We start from the raw sequence: 19,445 nt of genomic DNA on the forward strand, positions 1-19,445 counted from the left end.
TGCTTTTTATTCTTCTAATCCAATATTTTGTATACTCAAGAGGCGGAGCGCAGGGGGCGCGCTGGGGCCATGGCCCCGAGCTGCATATGAAAAGGGGCAGCAGAAAGTGTCATTTATTAATTCGGAAAATATAAAACATTTTTAAATATTCAGACAGACAGACAGAAATTTTAGTAATAGGTTCCTGATGAACCCTATTTAACCCTTTGATGGCAAAAAAGCCACGCTACGCCTACTGTGCACTACTACACACTACTGGTGCATCAGGTTTTCTAGAACACTTGCAGATATATCCGATTAGAATTACATTCTAAATCATTATACGTGTTAGACTATCAAAATTTAAGACGTGCCGTCATTGTCCTAGAACGGGCGAATCAGAATCCGAGTAATCAATTATACTTTTATTTTGTATATGCAGAAAAGTTCCAAACTAAAATTAAATAATCGATATATGACACGAAACAATATTTATACTTACACTGATTCATGTGTTAGATTTACATTACGAAAGTCAGGAACGTGGCGACAACATTCGCAAAAGAAGCATTTATTACCTCGGCATTAGTACTTTTGAAATGTATAAAATAGTTGAACAAAGGGTATAGTATTATATTATCTATGACAAGGGTTATAAAAGTATTATCATGTCTAGCCTCCGATCTTTTATGGTTAACAAGACGGTATAAAATAATCACAAGACCATTTTGTGCAAGCACAAAGGGTTCACGTACCCGATGTCGTTCACACACTCTTATCTATTATATGTACTTGTATTTATGTATGCAGACAACATTATTATATTTTTATTATCATACCATATCTATTTCTTTAAATGATGGACTCTTAAAAAATAATTTACTTAGTAGTAACATGAAGCGTACATTTGTTTAACAATATAATTGTCAGTTGCTAAATATGAATAAATGTCCATTAATATGAATAAATTCCATTGTTTTCAGTGTGTTGTTAGATTTGTCATAATTAAGAAATCAATAAGAGCCCAAAACATGTATTCAATACGAATAATCACATTTAAGTGTAAGAAATCACTGTAATAATATTTGAATATTAAAACATAAATATTTACGTAACAGGTTCGATCTTTCATAAACACAGTTTGCATTCATTTCCACGCAAATACTTTAAACTAAAATTAGGAACGCGTAATGAAGAACATTTAAAAACAGTATGGATCATATTTTGTTATAGAAGCTAAATTGAACCAATGCTTACGAAAATTACCCATTTACAATTACATTAAATGGAGTAATTTTTCATTATATTAAAATAAACATTATATATATTCCACATAAATATTAGTATTACCAACATTCATAATTATTATATATGAGAATTATTTTTGAATGCTTTGATAAGCAACTAGCATATTGCAAAAGCAATTTTACTGTAGCAACTAGATACGTAACACCTAAGCTGACTCAGAAAGGCCAGGCTCACCATCGGAAATATCCGTTCGTAAAAGCCTGGTCGTTAAATGGAGTATAAATCGGGGTAAGTATAAGATGACGTAACTTAGTATCAGTAGACCTATAGTGGAATACTGTGCAAAAACCCTACTGTAAATTCCGAAATAACGGGAAAATGGACAATTATATACTTTTAGGCATTTTTGTATGCGTCAAGTGTGTATTTAACAGTATTTTCTAGTTAGCAGCTGCGACCGTGACTATAAGGCTGTCAAATTTGTTAAGATCTGACGATCACCAAACATTTGTTCCTCGCAATGTCCGGGAGACTGTATTTTAATTTCCAATACCTACTCGCATGTTAAATTATCATTTGTAGATGTTGTTCCTTATTTCAAAATATATGTTTATATTTCAGTAGATACCGAAGTAAAATCAAAAATGTATGTAAGTATGTATGGTACTAATAGTCTATTTATATTTTCTAAATAATTTAAAATTTTCTCATGTGCCAGCTCCAAGTTGAGTCATACAAAAATGAGAATTCTTAAATTCTTTCCGTGCCTGCCAAAATTTGTTGAAAAATGCTCCGAGCGTATTTGCGAAACCTTGTTCAACCGCCTGCAATCGCACCTAGATAAATATTACAGAAGTAACCTCCAACCGAAAGTATTGCTCAAATAGCGTTACGTCTTCTGATGTTCTCGTAAACTTTTATATAATTCTCTTATAATAGTTAACATTAATATAAATAGCTAGCAATGTTTTATGACAAAGATAAATTGTGAATGTAAATAAACAATGATTTAATCATTGTTTTTAATGCATAATTATTATCATTTTAATGTGTATGAGGATTCTATAAAATTATATAGTTTTACGGTTACACAAACTTAACCTAACCTACAACATATATATGCATTCGAAAATAAAACGCTAATGATTTTACTGCCTTCGTAACGCTTATGTACATAATAAACGTTTTATTTGTTCTTTGTTAATCTACAAATTAAGCATAAATGATATCTTTTGATAGCGACATTTATTTACACAGGTTACATAGATTTATTTTTCCTGCATTGTTTAAATTATATTTTTAAGCAAGTATTAAATTTATTATTTGATTTTGTATTGAACTGAATTCGTGTTTTTGTTCTTCTACACGTACGCTTTTAAATAAAATTAATGTAAATCAAGTCTCGAATAGGTATTTAAGTGTTAAATTTAAAACAATTCGTTTTCATGGGAAATATTTTTTTATAAACTCTACGGTACTTTTACTTTGTAATAAATTCGTAACCGCACAGTACAATAACATATTAATATTTTAGTGAAAGTCGTTAATGTTTATTTAAAAGAATCCTGTAAGCATGGTACAGTTAAAATCGGCAACAAATCGGAAGTGTTTGCGTGTCGGCCTTATGACAGTCGTGACTATGTAACCTTATTGAATGTCCGGCTATCGTTCATGGTTAAAACAACTATTTACTCTTGCTGCCAATTAAATGTTTAAAGCAACTCGCCTTTAATTATACGCTTAATCAATATTGTAATGACCATTAAAATCATTCTTGTATTTCATTTTGGAATTATTTAATTGAAGAATTGGGGGATGGCGATCAAATCAAATTGTGTTTTGGTAATCTTCAATACATCTACTCAAATAATATGTAACTTGTAGAACGTGAGGGCCAGGGGAAAGATAAACTAATAAAGGATATCAAATTAAAGCAAACTGCTTAACTACATATAAAATATACAATGTGAATAATGATTAACTAAATATTCATATATAGGGACACGCATAGTGTTATATGTATAGTTGACCACATTCTCACATACAATATTTAACCTTCCACTTGATTGTAGCTTTTTGTTAGGACCTTGACCAATGACCTATTTACTGGGTGGTTCGTGGCATACAGACTACACACCCTTTCTAAAATATTCATGTGAACCGAAATCACGCGATAATAGCTTTGTGAATGAATGACGCTGTAATTACAATCATATGTTGTATATTCATGGAAACGACTCAGCGCCATTAGGGGTAAACAATAGTTTTATAGTAAAGTAAAGTGAACAGGGTTTCTAAACTATTTCTACATATGTATTTCATACTAGATAGATATAAGCTGGATAATTTTCTGACTGTATAACTGTATAACATAATATGAAATATTCAAAATTATGCAATCGGTCAATTTGATCTAGCTCTGTAAATTGTTTTTGTTGATATTTAATTTATATTGAATAGTAAGCAGTTAGCATTATTCTAGTAAGTAGTTAGCATTATTCTAGACTCAGACTTAAATACAAATATGAGTTTGAAATACGCTATTATGGGCATTTAAAACGGAGTATTAATTACACGTTAATGTTTCCAACCCGTTAAGATAAGACGTATAATTTTGACGAAAGCAATTATCGCGACTGGATTTTCAACACTGGCGCTGTTATTTACAGTAAAAATACAACAAACCATCAATATGCTAGCATTCTTAATAAGAGCTATATTTCGACTAATGACTCAACTAATGATGGGCCATAAGGGGCTCATATTTCTTAAGTACCCAAAACTCGCTTGATTCAGCGAAGCACGGTTAGATACATTGATTTTAATCTATTGTATAATATATGGACGTCTATTAACACATGTGTTTATTACGTGTGACGGTATCTAAGGAAATACACGCATATTCTTAATTTCAAGGAAGCGCCCCAGCCATTGTGTGTAGTGCATTGTACCACGCGACCTTCACACGAAACTCGAACCAATCAATCGAAACGAACACGATCGTGGAAATGTGTTTTTGACACGGTTCCTGTCTGTTTACGTAGCATTTTTTGGATGTTTGGTTAACTATAACTATGATGAACGTGGAACACTGACTTCAAATATGTTTACTATGTGCAAGATATTTATAAAAATACCAACATATAAATGGTTTTCGATTTTCTTGCAATGGAGACTAACTGCAATGAGAAAAACGCGTTCGAAAGGAAGCATATCAAATAAATATGCTTTCCATAAACTGTAAGCATCGAGATAACGAAAATAGTCCGTTCAATAAATTCCCGCCGATCTAAATTTGTGGAAGAGTGTTGCATAAGTCCCACACTCCTCAGTATCGACTATGTAATGTAATATTGACGAGTATACATCGAACAGCTGCCTTTTAAATAATAAATCTCAATTTAATAAATGTTTGCTTAACTTCCGTGTACAGTAAATATCAAAAGGTTGATAATCAAAGAAAGGTTGGAAAATTAATAACGAATGACTTTGTTCCGTAAACACATACACCCATACCACATACAATACAACCATTTATTATGCTATTCTTTACATCATGTAATACATTTATTAAATTTATTACGTAAAGTTCATAAAAAAACCTATACTTAACTGAAATTCATATTAAAAAATTTATTATACTAAAATTAATTGTATTAATTACATACATATGCTGCAAACTTTTTCACAGATATACACTATTATCGCAAATGCACTGTATGTTGCATTCATTTAAATTTCAATCTATTTTTAAGAGATGAATATTTCTTCATTACCGTGGATTATTTTTTTATTTAAGAGCCGGAATCTGAACTGGTTGTCTCATGGAAGCGATCGACACCGCCCATGAACGACCGAACGGTAGGGCCTCTGCAAATCCGTTCCCCGCTTGCAAGGGACAAGGGATGAGGAGAGGATTAACGACGGGAATAAACGAATGAACTGGGAAGGAAAACCTGACCTTTTCCTCACCCTTATTGGCAAAAACATGATTACCGACCTCCTTTTATCCTACTCAGAAATCAGACGTCATCTGTAAAAAATATGCAGCAAGTAATCATAGCAACAATTTTAGTATTAAAAGTACTCATCGAGATAAATGTTTGAATCACAAAGCTTTAAATGCACCACCAAGTACCAACTGACACTCGAGAGAGATTATTATTGATTGTGGACTGTACTAAAGATAGATTGCAGGTAAAATTATATAATAGTAAATTAAAATACTAATTTCTATACAACAGGAAAAACGTGCAATAAATTAGATCAACTTATCATAATAACAATTACCTATTATTAATGGTTTCCGAACCCGCGAGGTAATACGTAGTTGAATAAAAATATGTTTAAATGAATCGAAATCGCTTTATCAGTTCATTTTAATAAATAAGAGATTCAGTTCTTGATTTTTAATTGACTTTCTTAAAAAGACGAAACTTCTCAATTCGTTGTGATGTTTTTTTGTAGGTAATGGTACTTGTGAATGTCCAAGCTTGCGGTTATATATACAAAAGCTTCTCGTTTAAATTTAAAAATTGTCAAATGAGGTCGTGATGGCGAATGTAAATTCTAGTAACCTTTGTTATTATTATATTCGTGAGAAAATCTATGTTACGTGCCGCGTGAGAATTCAGTTTGCGTGTCACCGTCCTTATATTTGTATGATAAATTACAGTCCCGAGTGGTTTAAGTGAGCTGAATCAACTCGACGACAAACAAACTGAAAAATTGATGACATGTAGGTACTCCACTCCACGCGATGAATTGCACTTCGTAGACTATAGCTAATAGGTACACGTAGTATGTACCTACATATAACAATTAGTTACTACTGAGTGTACTATGTTATAGAAAATCAGATAGGCAGGTAGGGTATTTTTCATCACTGATAAGAATGGTGTTAATAATAAATTCCGTATTTCTACATATGTTTATATAATGTATTATTAATAAAATGGTAATTTGGGAATTCTGGATTAAGAATGACAAGTTAGCTCGTTGCCAGAAATATTACATTTTTATATTATGTATCTAAATAAAAATCTGTAACCGAGTCCTGAATGTGGAAGAATTGGAACCGGACGATAGAAAATGTAAGGTTATTATTTATGATACATAATTTATATATCATTTACGTTCGCGGCATTATGGGCGTAAACGTTTCTGATCGCGTTCAAAATAGAATACTGCGTTCAAAAACTCCGATATTGGATGTAGCCCATAAAGCTACTGAGCTCAAATAAAAAAAAATGCTTGCTATGTCTGCCGAATGTCCGATGAGTTATGAACGTAATTACATACATCCCTTTGAGCACCCCCCCAGCAAAAGACAGCGTGGCGCGCTCATAATCAAATAGAGGGAAGAACTCCCATATATAAATACTCCCATATATAAAACGCTCGAACACTTTCGCGACTGTAAAAAATTGTACGGTATAATTAAACGCAGAATATAAAGTAAACTAATTAGGCCATAACACACATTAGCTCATTATGCTATAGTGGAAGGGTATGGAATATAAAAACCATAGTAATCCCACACTTGAGTGTTTTCCTAGGCTGTGAAGCCTGACGTAACCTATTAACCAACCCGCAAGTAGCTACTGCAATGCGATTTCATTAACGTTTGCCAGTTAATAAACATTGGAAAATTATTAGGAGTTGTTTTGAGGACTGGGCACATATGAGCTACGTTTTCTACCATATATTTGTTAATAATCTTATAGTTCATTCAATATAAAAGAATTTGTTGATTACAAGATTTCTGCCCGCGTTTTCGTCCGCGTAGTTAAAGGATGAAATAAAAATTTCGAGGGCTTTACCACAAATTTCCTGTCCACGTCGGATTCCATTCAGAAGAAGTACAGATGTTTCATAATAACATATATATTTTTTAAAACTTAATTACAATAACAACAAGGACAACGAAACACTATAATAATGAATGTTAGTAAGTTAGTAAAATATCTTCTGCGTTTAACGACACATTAAGACCTGAGTATGGTACTGCAGTACTGCTCTATCCTGGCTGCCCATCTTTCAGAGTCAGTTAGGGCACTATTATATACTATAATAGTATACAGTTATATTATATAATTTTATTTATGTTTGTTGTATTTGAAGTGATTTCGGGCGACACGAAGGGCATCGCGATAAGGCCTTTAAAAAAGACAGAATTAAAAAAATTCTACGTTTGCGGAAAAGGGTATTTCTCAATAAATTATGTTTTTCAACGCACACCTATGGGTGGATTTTACATGAAGTAATTTTATCATAGCTTACTTTTAAACAAGCATAGACATAAAGAGTAATGTACGTGAAAGAAATCTACCCGGATCTGGAGCAGTGAAAGTTTGTTGGCGTCGCATTCGTGTTACATGGATCTACCTATAAACCTCAAAGTTATGCAAATTATTACGTTTTATTTTATTTAGATTTTATCTTCATTTAACCGTAAGTACTAAAGACTAACTTCTAAGTCTAGTTTAACTACTAAGTTCGTATATAACATTTGACAACATTTAATTTTTTTGGGACCATGAAAGAAAAAAGTATTATTTTGCTTGCTACATAGAAAAATAATTTTTTTATTTCTTTGTCAAATAATTAAACAGAAAATAAATAAATTCTGATGGTGATGACGTCATACATACGGTGTATAATAAAAATATACCTCTATGCCAATTTTTTAAATATTTATATAAGACAAATATATCGATTGAACTTTTTAGGTTGACGCCTCAAAAATGCATAAGAAACGTTAACAAATTTGCAATCTGCATGGTAAAATTACACTTATTTGAGAACATTTGCAAAAACGTGGCATTTAAAAAATCCTTGAAATTTACATGTTAGACCATTGACTCGATACTAAAATAACATTGATGTAAACCACTTTACTCCAATAGTTAATAAATCTTTATGATTTAAGGCATTTAGTCATTGTCGTCTCCCATAACACCCACACACAAAATGATTATTGCTTAACTATTCACAAAAGACCATTGGTAGGTAACAAAGGTGTATGTACACATTAGGTCATATATGTACATAGGTGTGTGTACACTGGCCGAACTCATTAAATGCGTTAACCTTACGGCCGTTTCACGTGGGATCGTTATTGTCGTACTTGACGTCATTTAGGCTCAGCTAGTGTCATTGTTTTTATACAGTTGAAAATGGACATTTTATGACTTGTGTGCATGAAATAGACACTTACATATAAGTTGTATTAGTATTTCCAACATACTTTTCATTATGTGAGAGACTTAAGGTTTTTTTTGAATTTGTTTGATCAATCAGTTAGTACAGAAGAAATACTCTTTATTTAATACCAAATCTAGAGATGTATTTTTCATAGGCCATAGAAGCTGATAAGTTTATCATTCTTATAGATAATTATTGGATATTAATTTGGTTTGTCATATCTACTAATAGTAAATTAAGTATAAGGAAGCAATAATAATAAAAGTTTTATATTACTGAAAATTTGCATCACCATAAAATTATAAATAGTTAATAATACTATTTACTCACTTTTTGTAGACTCTACAGAAAGAGTTGTTTATCCGTTTATCGGACATATGTCTCCTGCGATCTTCGAATAGGTCCTTGATAGCAGTCACTGTTAACACAAACAACACTGGTAGCATAGCCACTTCTTTGCCAAATGCATTTATAGCAGGCACCCAGTTCAGTAGCACTATAAATATAAAATACACATTTGCAATCCTATGAAACTGTTCAAACAAATTCTTAGGTAAAAAAGATAGCAATGTGTATTTAGTAGTCCTGATTTTGTTATTGCATCTATGGCCATTAGGATGGTCTTTAGGTGGCGTTTTATCAGGGACCAAATGGTTTGGTATGACAATGAGGTGCCTATTGTCAATGGCAGGTTGCTGTCTCCGCATGAGCCAGAAAACGGCGCGTCGCCACGGTGCCACGACGGAAGCGCGGCGTAAGGTGTAGATTGAGTCTGATCGGGAAGCCTGGCGCGAGTGATGGCCCCTGACGGAAGAGATACGGGGCTGCGCACTCGCTGGAGCCGCATCTCGGTGGCCCGGCGGCAATATGAAGTCTGTCCTACTGCCAGTTCGACTGTGGCCTTGCCCCGAAGCTGCGCGTGGACCTTCGCCGATTTGTCCGTGAGATAGCGCACGTTGGTGGCCACGCATAGCCGACTTGAGCGGTGGCCTAGATGCAGCTGGATTGCCCGCCAACATCGGAGTCCCTCCATGACTAATAGATCTCGAATGTCCTTTCACTTTAGGAAAAAGGTACGTCTGCTCAGGTACCCCCGGCAAACTTGGTACAGTCGAAGGTGTCTCTCCACTCCCTTCTGTTGACATCTTTACTCATCTGCGAATCGGATAAACAACTTTTCCCTTTCATTTAAAAGAAAGATATCCGTCAACTTAGCGCTGTTTTCCCACATCCGATTTTTAAAAATTGTATCGTAAACTTTGAAGCATATGGTTTGAAATCACCTGTTCACAGTAAAACACATCACTGAAGTTCTTTTCTTGGAAATATAATAAATTCAACATCTAATTTTGAAAACAACACAAAGAAGCGCATATTTTTATGTATTTTCTATTTTATTAGAATGTATCACAGTAATATTTGTCCGCCACTAAGAGAAAACAGTCGTTACGAAATGAAGTGCACAAGACAGCAACTCAAAACAAGCAAAGTTGACCGACCGACTGACACTGACAATTTCTTTCCTTGAATGAGTGAGCAGAGCAGTCCACAGAACAGATGACAGCAGCATTGATGACGTTGATCTGTTTTAGTGATGTGTATGTATTTAAGATGTATCGAAAAGAATAATATGAATAATATGAGCGTTAAAAAGTTTTTGTAATTACTCTGAATACATGTTTCATTCGTAATTAATAATGGACGAATAGTCTCACTGTTTAACAAAAAGAAATAATAATGTTCACAAATTCGTGTCATAATTTATTATTATTATTTATTTCAAAACATCTTATTAGTAACAAAACTGATTATCTCTTCATTAGACACCAATAACATAAATAAAACATCAATAATATCTTCATCAATTTATTGAATTGTATTTGTAAAAAAGAAAAAAAATTGCAGCAGTTCAAATGTAAAATTATTAAATTTGATGGGATTTGGGACTCTTCTTTCTGTTATTATTACTCTATTTAGTAAACAAACTTACATTAATTATTAAAAAACGCATTTCTAAAGTTAAACATTAATAGTTACGGCCTTTACTTTTATCGAATTTTGTTATACATCACTACCATAAATGACGGTACCTACGGAATTGATAACGTCATTTGTAACCAGCACAGAACGTTATATATTAACACAGATTATATAATGCAAAATATCTCATCCTATTTTCTTAATTATTAACTATTATTGATAGTAAATATGATAGATCAGCATTACGAAAAATAGAGTATTGCAACTTATATATTGGGAATCCAATACCTTTTTCACACATTAAATCTCTACAATTAAAACTATGTTGGCACTATGGTTTGCGGACGTCATCACCGGTCGACATATTACCTTGATTTTCTAAAACTTCCGACATTTTGACATTTGTCCCGGTTGCTTGCCTATTGTATTTTCGATTCGTGAAAATATAATAATCTTTTCCAATCATGGATGAAGAATACGATGCAATTGTGCTCGGCACAGGACTTAAAGAATGTATAATTAGTGGAATGCTTTCTGTGTCGGGAAAGAAGGTTCTACACATTGATCGTAACAAGTATTACGGAGGAGAGTCTGCGTCAATTACCCCGTTAGAAGAATTATTCTCTAAGTTCAATGCTCCGCCTCCGGATGAGACATACGGCAGAGGTCGCGATTGGAATGTGGACTTGATTCCCAAATTTTTGATGGCCAATGGCTTGCTTGTCAAACTTCTCATCCATACGGGCGTCACCCGGTATCTGGAATTCAAGTCTATTGAAGGCAGTTACGTGTACAAGGGTGGAAAGATCTCCAAGGTGCCAGTTGACCAAAAAGAAGCACTCGCATCGGATCTTATGGGTATGTTTGAGAAGAGGCGTTTCCGCAACTTCTTGATCTACGTTCAAGACTTCCAAGAAGATGATCCCAAGACATGGAAGGATTTCGACCCCACAACTGCTAATATGCAAGCTCTTTATGACAAATTTGGTCTCGACCGAAACACTCAAGATTTTACTGGACATGCTTTGGCCCTTTATTTGGATGACAACTATCTACAGCAACCAGCTAGTCAAACCATCCGCCGTATCAAACTGTACTCCGATTCACTTGCACGGTATGGTAAGTCCCCTTACTTGTACCCCATGTATGGTCTAGGTGAGTTGCCACAAGGGTTTGCTCGTCTCTCTGCTATTTATGGAGGCACTTACATGTTGGACAAACCTATCGACGAGATTGTGATCGGAGAGGGAGGAAGGGTTGTCGGCGTCCGCTCCGGTAATGAAGTAGCCAAGTGTAAGCAGGTCTACTGTGATCCCAGTTATGTCCCAGACAGAGTCCGTAAGAAGGGTCAGGTGATCCGATGCATTTGCTTGTTGGATCATCCTATCAACAACACTAAGGATGCTCTGTCAACTCAGATCATTATTCCACAAAAGCAAGTGGGCAGGAATTCTGACATCTATGTCTCTGTGGTGTCTTACACACACCAGGTTGCTGCCAAAGGTTGGTTTGTTGCTATGGTGTCTACAACAGTGGAGACCAATGATCCTGAGTCTGAGATCAAACCTGGCATTGACCTATTGGGTTCCATTAGACAGAAGTTTGTGTCAGTTACAGACTACTATGAACCAACTGATGATGGAAGCCAGAGCCAAATCTTCATATCCGAGTCTTATGATGCTACCACTCACTTTGAGACCACTTGCTTAGATGTTCTTAAGATCTATAAGAGGGGAACTGGTGAAGATTTTGATTTCTCCAAAGTTAAGGTGGAATTGGGAGAGGAAGATCAATAAGTTTTCCTATATTATATCTATGTATATTATTGCTTGTTATTTTGAAATTTGTTACTAAACTGGCTCTATATTGTTCCATAGGGATTTTGGGTATGTCTATAAGAGATATGTGTATTTAGATGCGCATTATACTTCTCAGTGCTCCAGTCGATGATTTTATTATTTCTTATAAATAATTGCATAATACATATAAGATTTGTTATTTATAGGAATTATCCTTTTTTTAAAGATGCTTTTATATAATTTAAGATACAAGGCTAAAGATAATCTGCACAAGCAGTTGTTTCTGTGCAAATATTTGCATTCCATTATTGGTACATTGTAACTTGTATCCATATCATACTTTTTATGTCAACTAATGAATGCTCACTGTACATCTTAATGTTCTGTGTATGATCATGAATAAAATTACATTATTATGTATCAATGTAGTTTTCTTTTTTCCTTGTGCCCTCTTCTATTTTAAACATAAGGTGAAAAAGAAACAATTATTTATTTATAACATTTTTATTAAAACAGCTTTTAACATTTTAACTTAATGGATTTATTAATATTCATCATAAATATTACAATTTTGAGCTAGTTAGGTTTCCAGTCTTACATATTCAATATATATTTTATGGCAAACAAATGATCATTTCTGCACCCTATGTATATGTAATCCCCATATACAGCTGGAGTGGAGAAAGTTTCATTTGGCAAATGGTACTCAGCTATTATCATTCCAGAATCTGCATCTAAAATACACAGTATCCCATTGTTTGATGCCGTCAAAATTAATTTATCACTCAAGCTGCAAGGTGTAGAATATATTGGTGATGTGAGCTCAGCCTTCCAATTTAGACTTGGTTGAAAATTCTTTATATTTATGTTGTATACTTTATTATCGTGACAACCAAATATCATTTGCCACTTGAGTTTGTCCATTTCTCTAACACAAATAGAAGAAAATATGTTTCCTTTTGCACCCTGGTATTTCCATATCTGAAAGTACAAATTCAATTGAGCAAAATATGTTCACAAAAACATTTATTGGTAGCATATTCATAGATATTTATTTTATTCTTATTTGTCTTTCATTTCTAATCCTGTCTCTTTTAAGTATTTTTTGGAGAATTCTTACTGTAGGGTCTATATTTTTGGTGGTAGTTCCCTAGTTTTCTTTTTAGCACTGTCATTTTCAATATAAAAGTGGAATGAAACAAGAATATTCAAAAATCTAGACCTAAATTAGTTATCAATAAATGATAAGTAGGTGTTGCATGAAGTTAAAAATGTTTTAAAGATAAAACATTGCTAATAACAAAAACAGAAAAAAAATCATAAAAGGGAGCAATGAAAATATTATATTTGTACTTACAAACTAAACATTTTCAAGTTATGTCAAATTCTTTTTAAAAATACCTATCACTAGTTTAATGGAAACAACTACTTTCTAGTGTAAGTCGACTAAAGGTAAATATTTAAATTTTTCGGGAAAATGAAATAAGTTTTGCGTTAAAACTACAGTTTTTGGTGATTTTAAGGTTTGTGGAGGTGAGCAATCCTACAAATTTTCCCATACATCTACATCAAGTTTCTCACACAAGAAAAATCTGAAATATTACTAAAATTGTGGACATCGTAGTAAAAGTAAAGATGTATTGTCTTGTGGAGGTGACAATTTTCGAAGAAACTTATTCTCCGTATTTAAAAAAAATGGTTAGGTAATATTTTTATATAGGTATTTTGGTTTCGGTTCATCGTTGAATTTTGAGGCACTTCACACGATATATGTTTTTTTGCCAACCACTCAATATAGCTATCAAATGATAGGGCTTGACTTACTACTATGACAAATTTCAAATCCAAAAAAATCCACTGGTTGGTGGCGGTAGGTTGGCGGGTGCCGAGAAAAAAAAAGGATTTTTTGATTTTAGCTTACTAATAAATGGAGCATCAACAAAATCAGTTCATCCAGTCGAAAGTTCCGAGTTAACAAACAAAAAAAAATATAGCCGATTTGAGAAAGTCTTTTGAAGTCGTTTAGAAATTACATGCTGTTTTACCCCTTTTGTGTCAATTTTTAGATAAAAAGTATATGCCATCTCCAAGGTTTAACTTATCTATAACTGGACTAAAATTCATAAAAAAAATCAGGTAAGCTGTTTTAGCGCGCAAATGGAAAGCAAAACCATATTGTCGTTTTTTCCGTTAATGACTTCTTTAGTCCCATACATCAATTCAATTTTGTTATTTCCAGACTTATCTACTTACCTAGGTACTCTTTGAAAGGACTCTAAATTCAAACCACCTATGAAATATCTAATAGTAACAATCATCATCAGCCCATATATGTTCCCACTGCTGGGACACAGGCCTCCTATGAGGGTTTAGGTCATGATACACCACGCTGGCCAGGTTGGCAGATGTCACATGTCGTCGAATTTTTGATTCTTGGACATGCCGGTTTCGTCACGATGTTTTCCTTCACCGTTTTTAAGCAGTGGTGATTCACATGTGCAGATAAATAAAAAAATCAATTTATTTCCTGCACACTCACCCGGTCTCAAACCCCGATTTATCGAATATGAAATCAGAGGTTCTCACCACTGAGCCACCACTGCAAAAGTGACCATAATAGGCTTATATTGTATAAATAGATTGCATGCTACTAAATAGTCATGCAAGTTATACCTTAATCCCTTTCTCGACAGTCCGACAATGAATTTCGCCATTCACCTCAGCAAACACCACATATTTATCGTTGTCATAGAGCACGGGAGTAGCGAATACTGGGCTACCGAGCGTTCCCCGCCACACTATTGTTTTTGTTTCTGTGTGTATGCTGGCACATACACCCGAAAGTGTTCCGAGAAGAACAAATTCCTTTTTGGCAAGCACTAGGTCCGCGGATATAGCTTGATCAGTTATATTAACGACTTGGTTTATTTTGCCCGTCTAAAATGAAGAAATGCAGTTTTATTAATATGCATATATTAAAACTATTTTAAGCAAAAATAATTAACCGCCTTAATATAAAAATAAAAAAGACAAGTAAAAGTCAACTTCTCATTAATTATTTTTTTGGAAAAAAAGAAGATAATTTACGGGTAGCTAGCTACCATTTAGTTAGCTAGTATTTAGGGTAGGTTTTCGAATTAGAGAAAAAATCATCCAGTCAGTTCACTAAGCCGTATGTAAGAATGATAAAAATCCATGGAATATTGTCGCTTAAGAACCACAGGACAGTTTTTTGACATCATTGTTATGCATATCATAATTATATACATAATTCATATACATATTTCATATTATGTAGAATAAAAATGTGAAATTGATATTATTTTAAAAGAGCAACTACAGAGTTTCTTGTCGGCTCTTCTCTGTACAAAACTGCTTACCGAACCAGTAGTAAAAAAACTACGTTATGACGATTCAAAAGTGCTTCAATAAGAAGTCTAATTGAATACTTAAATAAATGTTTGAGTTCGAGTTTAAGAATATAAAACCAAATCGAACGTGATATGTATTAAAGATCAGTGTAGCTACATAAGTACAATTAAAATTGCAGAGATCACCAAGTTCATAAGACCTTGCTTTTTATGCTTAGTTAGACTTGAATGATTATCAAACTCGTTTCCTTCGGTTCTTTAACAAAAACCAATTAAAAATAAACCTTACTGTCTAGAAATAAAGGCAAATTTTTTAGCACCTAAGCAGGTAATGCTCTAAGAGTCTAGGTTGCAACTTGCAACCACGAAACTAATGCGTGATTTAAGAATTTAATATTAACAAAGCGCACTTATCTAAAAGATTAAGTACATACCTATCACAATATATCTATATGTATTGTATTTATACCTATCTACCTTTTTATGAATATTTTCGAGTAAAAGAAATTTTTAACAAAAATTAAAATATCGTCAGATATTTATTTGTAAGTACAACATACCGCAATATCAATGCACCTTACATTCCCATCGTAGGAAGCTATGTACAGCTGGCCTCTACAAAACGTGGCCTTGCTTTTAATCATACAACCGATGTTTATCCTCCACAATTCCTTGCAACTTTCGAGCGTGAAGCATACAACAGTTCCGTCGTATGCACCGACGACACCACAAGGAGTTGTTAATGGAGCCTCACTGGTACAGTACACGGGGGCTTCGACCCTCGCTTTCACTTTTATCAGCCCTTGCATCAATCCACTGATTGCGTCAATTACGACAATCTTGCCGGAGTGGCTGCCCACTGTCACGTAGAGCTTACTAATAATAATAAAAAAAAATAAATGCAATTTGCGGTACTAGAATGCCAGTACAGCTGTGGTTAATGTTGTAGGATAATGAGTTAGATATATGAGCTTCTTGTTTACAAGCTACATCATTGATAATATAAAAGGCAAATCTCAAACTGAGACTGAGACGGTGTGTAAAAAAAAAAACAACTCACTATCCATGTTGATAGAGTGACGGCGACGCATCTACACATTTCCCGGTATCATAAGACCACACAACCATAAAATCTATTGGGTTTGAGCTGGTTGGTATCTCCATTGCTTTCTTAATTGATTGAGATGTAGATAAAAAACTTTCTGTGTTTGAACGAGACCTTAAACAAATAATGAAAAATGAAGAACATAAATTCTGCTCAAAATAGTTAACATTAATCACAGAAAGGACAAATTTAAATATTTATTGCATTTTTTTTTGCTACAAATAAAGCCAGAAACACATTATAGTTATGCTTTTTATTTATAGTGTGATATCTTAGAACAATAAAACCATTTCATCAATTTGTCATTGTACAGATTACCTTTTTAATCTTTTTTTTGGTTTGAGTTCCATGCCTAATTCTTTCACAGCTAGTTGCATTATATCTTCAATTGTACTTTTCCGTGACAGTAGATGTGGCAGGATTAATTTACCAAATTGTGGACAAGTTAAACATAGTTTATTGCACATAGATATGGCCAGAAATGAAGTTCCACCAAGGGAGAAATAATCTTTGTCCTTAATTTCTTCATAGGTAAAGTTTCTGTTCAGACTGAATTTTAGTTCTTTCAAAAATAACAGTTTTAGAGAGCTAACTGATTGAGGTAGCGGTAGGATTTTCTCAAACATCTGTGCTAATATTTGTCTTGATATTTTGCCATGTGGATTTGTAGGTAAATTGTCAACTCGTATTATCTTATCAGGCCAATGTTTATCATCCAGTTTGCATTTAAGAAAATCAGATAGCTCTTGGCTGCTCAAGGTTTCAGATGAAAAATACACAACAAGAAGTAATGGTTTTGGCAACCACACACACGAACAAGTTTTTACTCTCGGACATTGCATTATAGTAGCTTCAATGAGTTGTAAATTCACTTTATGTCCAAATCTTTTAATAGTGTCATCTCTTCGACCCCTGTAGTAAATAGTACCATTACGAATTTCTCCCATATCACCAGTGTCTATAAATTTTAAAGAGCTTTCTTCATCTACTCCATTGGTTTTATTTAAAATCACACATTTTCTTGTTTTGCTCACTGAAAAAGATAAAATATATTATTGTGTTAACAATCATTCATCACAAGGCACAGATGAATAAATTTTTGTTCAGATTTGCAGTGAAATCGTCATTAACATTTAAATATTAATAAACAGTTTTGCTTTAAGTATATAAAAAAACTGTCAACATACTCAAAATAATTTTCCCTGTGCTTTTGTTTTTCTTTTGTGGTTCAACTACTATATTAGTTTCTGATAAGGAGTTGCCAAGTGGCACTTCCTTGTCATTTTGTATCCTGTTGAGATCTAACTCTGCCACACACGCCCAACAGGACATCTCTGTAACACCATACAGAGCAAAAATCTTTGTTCTATTGTTAACATGCTTCAATTCTTTCAACCTTTTAATACCATTCAGAGGCTCTCCACCCAATGCCAATATTTTTAAACTGGATTGTGCAGACAAAATTTTGTTCCTTATGTCGGCGTTAGAAAACTGGAAAAACTTTGATGGTGTTGTTTGCCAGAATGTTATAGAATTATCTGGATTTTCAGGGAATAATATGTCTGTTTTTGCTGGAGCTATCATCAGTGAAGCTCCATTCATACATGCAAGGAGGATTTCTATCATTGATGGATCAAATGTAAGTGGTGTTGAAAAGTAAATAATGTCACGTTGTTCTATTTCAAACATTTTGGTCAAGTCATCAACATTTGGTTGTATACATTTTATGGGCACTTGTATATGCTTTGGGTCTCCTGTGCTACCAGAAGTCATGGCAATAAATGAATATTCTGGCCCATACTGAGAATTGTTAGCATTATTGACTTGAAAATTATAAATGTGAATTATTAAATTAAAGACAGTAATTGTTTTCTCTGGCCTCTTGTTTAATATTTCTGAGGAAGAAAGATCTTCTGCATATTTTATGGAAATAATTACATTAAATTTTAATTCCGATATAATTTGTTCCAGGTTCTGTGATGGATCAAGAAACATGAATGTTGTACAGCATTTGTGTGCACTGAAATTAGACAAAAATTGTTATCTCTACAGCGCAAGATAAATGCAAGTTAAAAAACCATTTGTAGTACTCACGCTGCTACTATACAAGGGACAATAATATTTCTCTCGGTTATTAATCCAATTATTCCTTTATTGCAATTGAGTTGTTGTAAGTTTTGTGATATGTATTCACAAACGCCGTATAGCTCAGAATATGTATAATTTTTATAGAGACCATTATTGTAATGCCGAACAGCAATATTTGCAGGATAATTTGCACATGTATTAACGAAAACGTCGTAATAGCCTCGTTTGAACTTCATTTAGATATAAAACAATTTTACAGCTTTTACTAATTATTATCATTAGTTTGTACAGTCAATTTATCAAATATTTACTATTTAAGCCATAATAAATCATTGGAGTCCAAATTACTAATTGTTATAAAAATGGTTTTGTTGTTTTGTATTTGTTTTCAAACTGTCATCGCCGTGAAGGTCAAATTTCTAAAATGTCAACTGTCAAATTTCTTAAAAACTCTTTTGTCTATGATCACGGGTGCATAATCATTTTATCTATTTCTATTTTATAATTATAGTTCTAAAAAGTATTTATTTTAATATATACGTAAGATGTGAAAATTAATGATCCGAAAAATATTGGGATAAACATTTGTGATAAGGTAAGCGTTTGATTTTGAATGATTTCGTAGGTTTCTGGACTGAAAAAGTGGATGATGAATTTAATATTTTTAAT

At 33.3% G+C, this 19,445-nt stretch overlaps 3 protein-coding genes across 7 annotated transcripts in view; 1 reads left to right on the plus strand and 2 right to left on the minus strand.

The window, feature by feature from the left end:
- LOC119833691 (probable phospholipid-transporting ATPase VD) overlaps positions 1-9,957 on the minus strand; it is a 44,403-nt gene extending 34,446 nt beyond the window's left edge. For all 5 annotated transcript variants that reach the window (XM_038357830.1, XM_038357831.1, XM_038357828.1 and 2 more), the window contains exon 1: positions 8,764-9,957. In XM_038357830.1, coding sequence (XP_038213758.1) covers positions 8,764-9,578 — 815 coding nt within the window. In that variant the 5' untranslated portion in view covers positions 9,579-9,957. The remainder of the gene's footprint in view (positions 1-8,763) is intronic.
- Positions 9,958-10,787: 830 nt separating this feature from the next.
- On the plus strand, positions 10,788-12,632 carry LOC119833202 (rab GDP dissociation inhibitor alpha). Its single transcript, XM_038357114.1, has one exon. It carries the CDS (start codon positions 10,878-10,880, stop codon positions 12,207-12,209), a length of 1,332 nt encoding a protein of 443 aa, XP_038213042.1. The 5' UTR covers positions 10,788-10,877; the 3' UTR covers positions 12,210-12,632.
- Positions 12,633-12,700: 68 nt separating this feature from the next.
- LOC119833321 (beta-alanine-activating enzyme) lies at positions 12,701-19,180 on the minus strand. Its single transcript, XM_038357307.1, has 7 exons — positions 18,783-19,180; positions 17,876-18,708; positions 17,007-17,721; positions 16,644-16,802; positions 16,144-16,459; positions 14,886-15,149; positions 12,701-13,193 (listed from the first exon to the last, which is right to left on the minus strand). Exons 1-7 carry the CDS (start codon positions 19,010-19,012, stop codon positions 12,807-12,809), a joined length of 2,904 nt encoding a protein of 967 aa, XP_038213235.1. The 5' UTR covers positions 19,013-19,180; the 3' UTR covers positions 12,701-12,806.
- Positions 19,181-19,445: the final 265 nt, after the last annotated feature.

This window comes from Zerene cesonia, chromosome 17 (genome assembly GCF_012273895.1).
Source record: "Zerene cesonia ecotype Mississippi chromosome 17, Zerene_cesonia_1.1, whole genome shotgun sequence".
In the NCBI taxonomy this organism is placed as follows: Eukaryota; Metazoa; Arthropoda; class Insecta; order Lepidoptera; family Pieridae; genus Zerene; species Zerene cesonia.

Bases quoted from the DNA above. Each gene is read 5' to 3' on its own strand.
- LOC119833321 (XM_038357307.1), bottom strand. From the start codon at position 19,012: ATGAAGTTCAAACGAGGCTATTACGACGTTTTCGTTAATACATGTGCA. The intron at 17,722-17,875 runs GTATGTTGACAG...TATCTTTTTCAG, and splicing joins CACAGGGAAAATTATTTTGA to TGAGCAAAACAAGAAAATGT. The intron at 16,803-17,006 runs GTAATCTGTACA...TATTTGTTTAAG, and splicing joins CCAAAAAAAAGATTAAAAAG to GTCTCGTTCAAACACAGAAA.
- LOC119833202 (XM_038357114.1), top strand. From the start codon at position 10,878: ATGGATGAAGAATACGATGCAATTGTGCTCGGCACAGGACTTAAAGAA.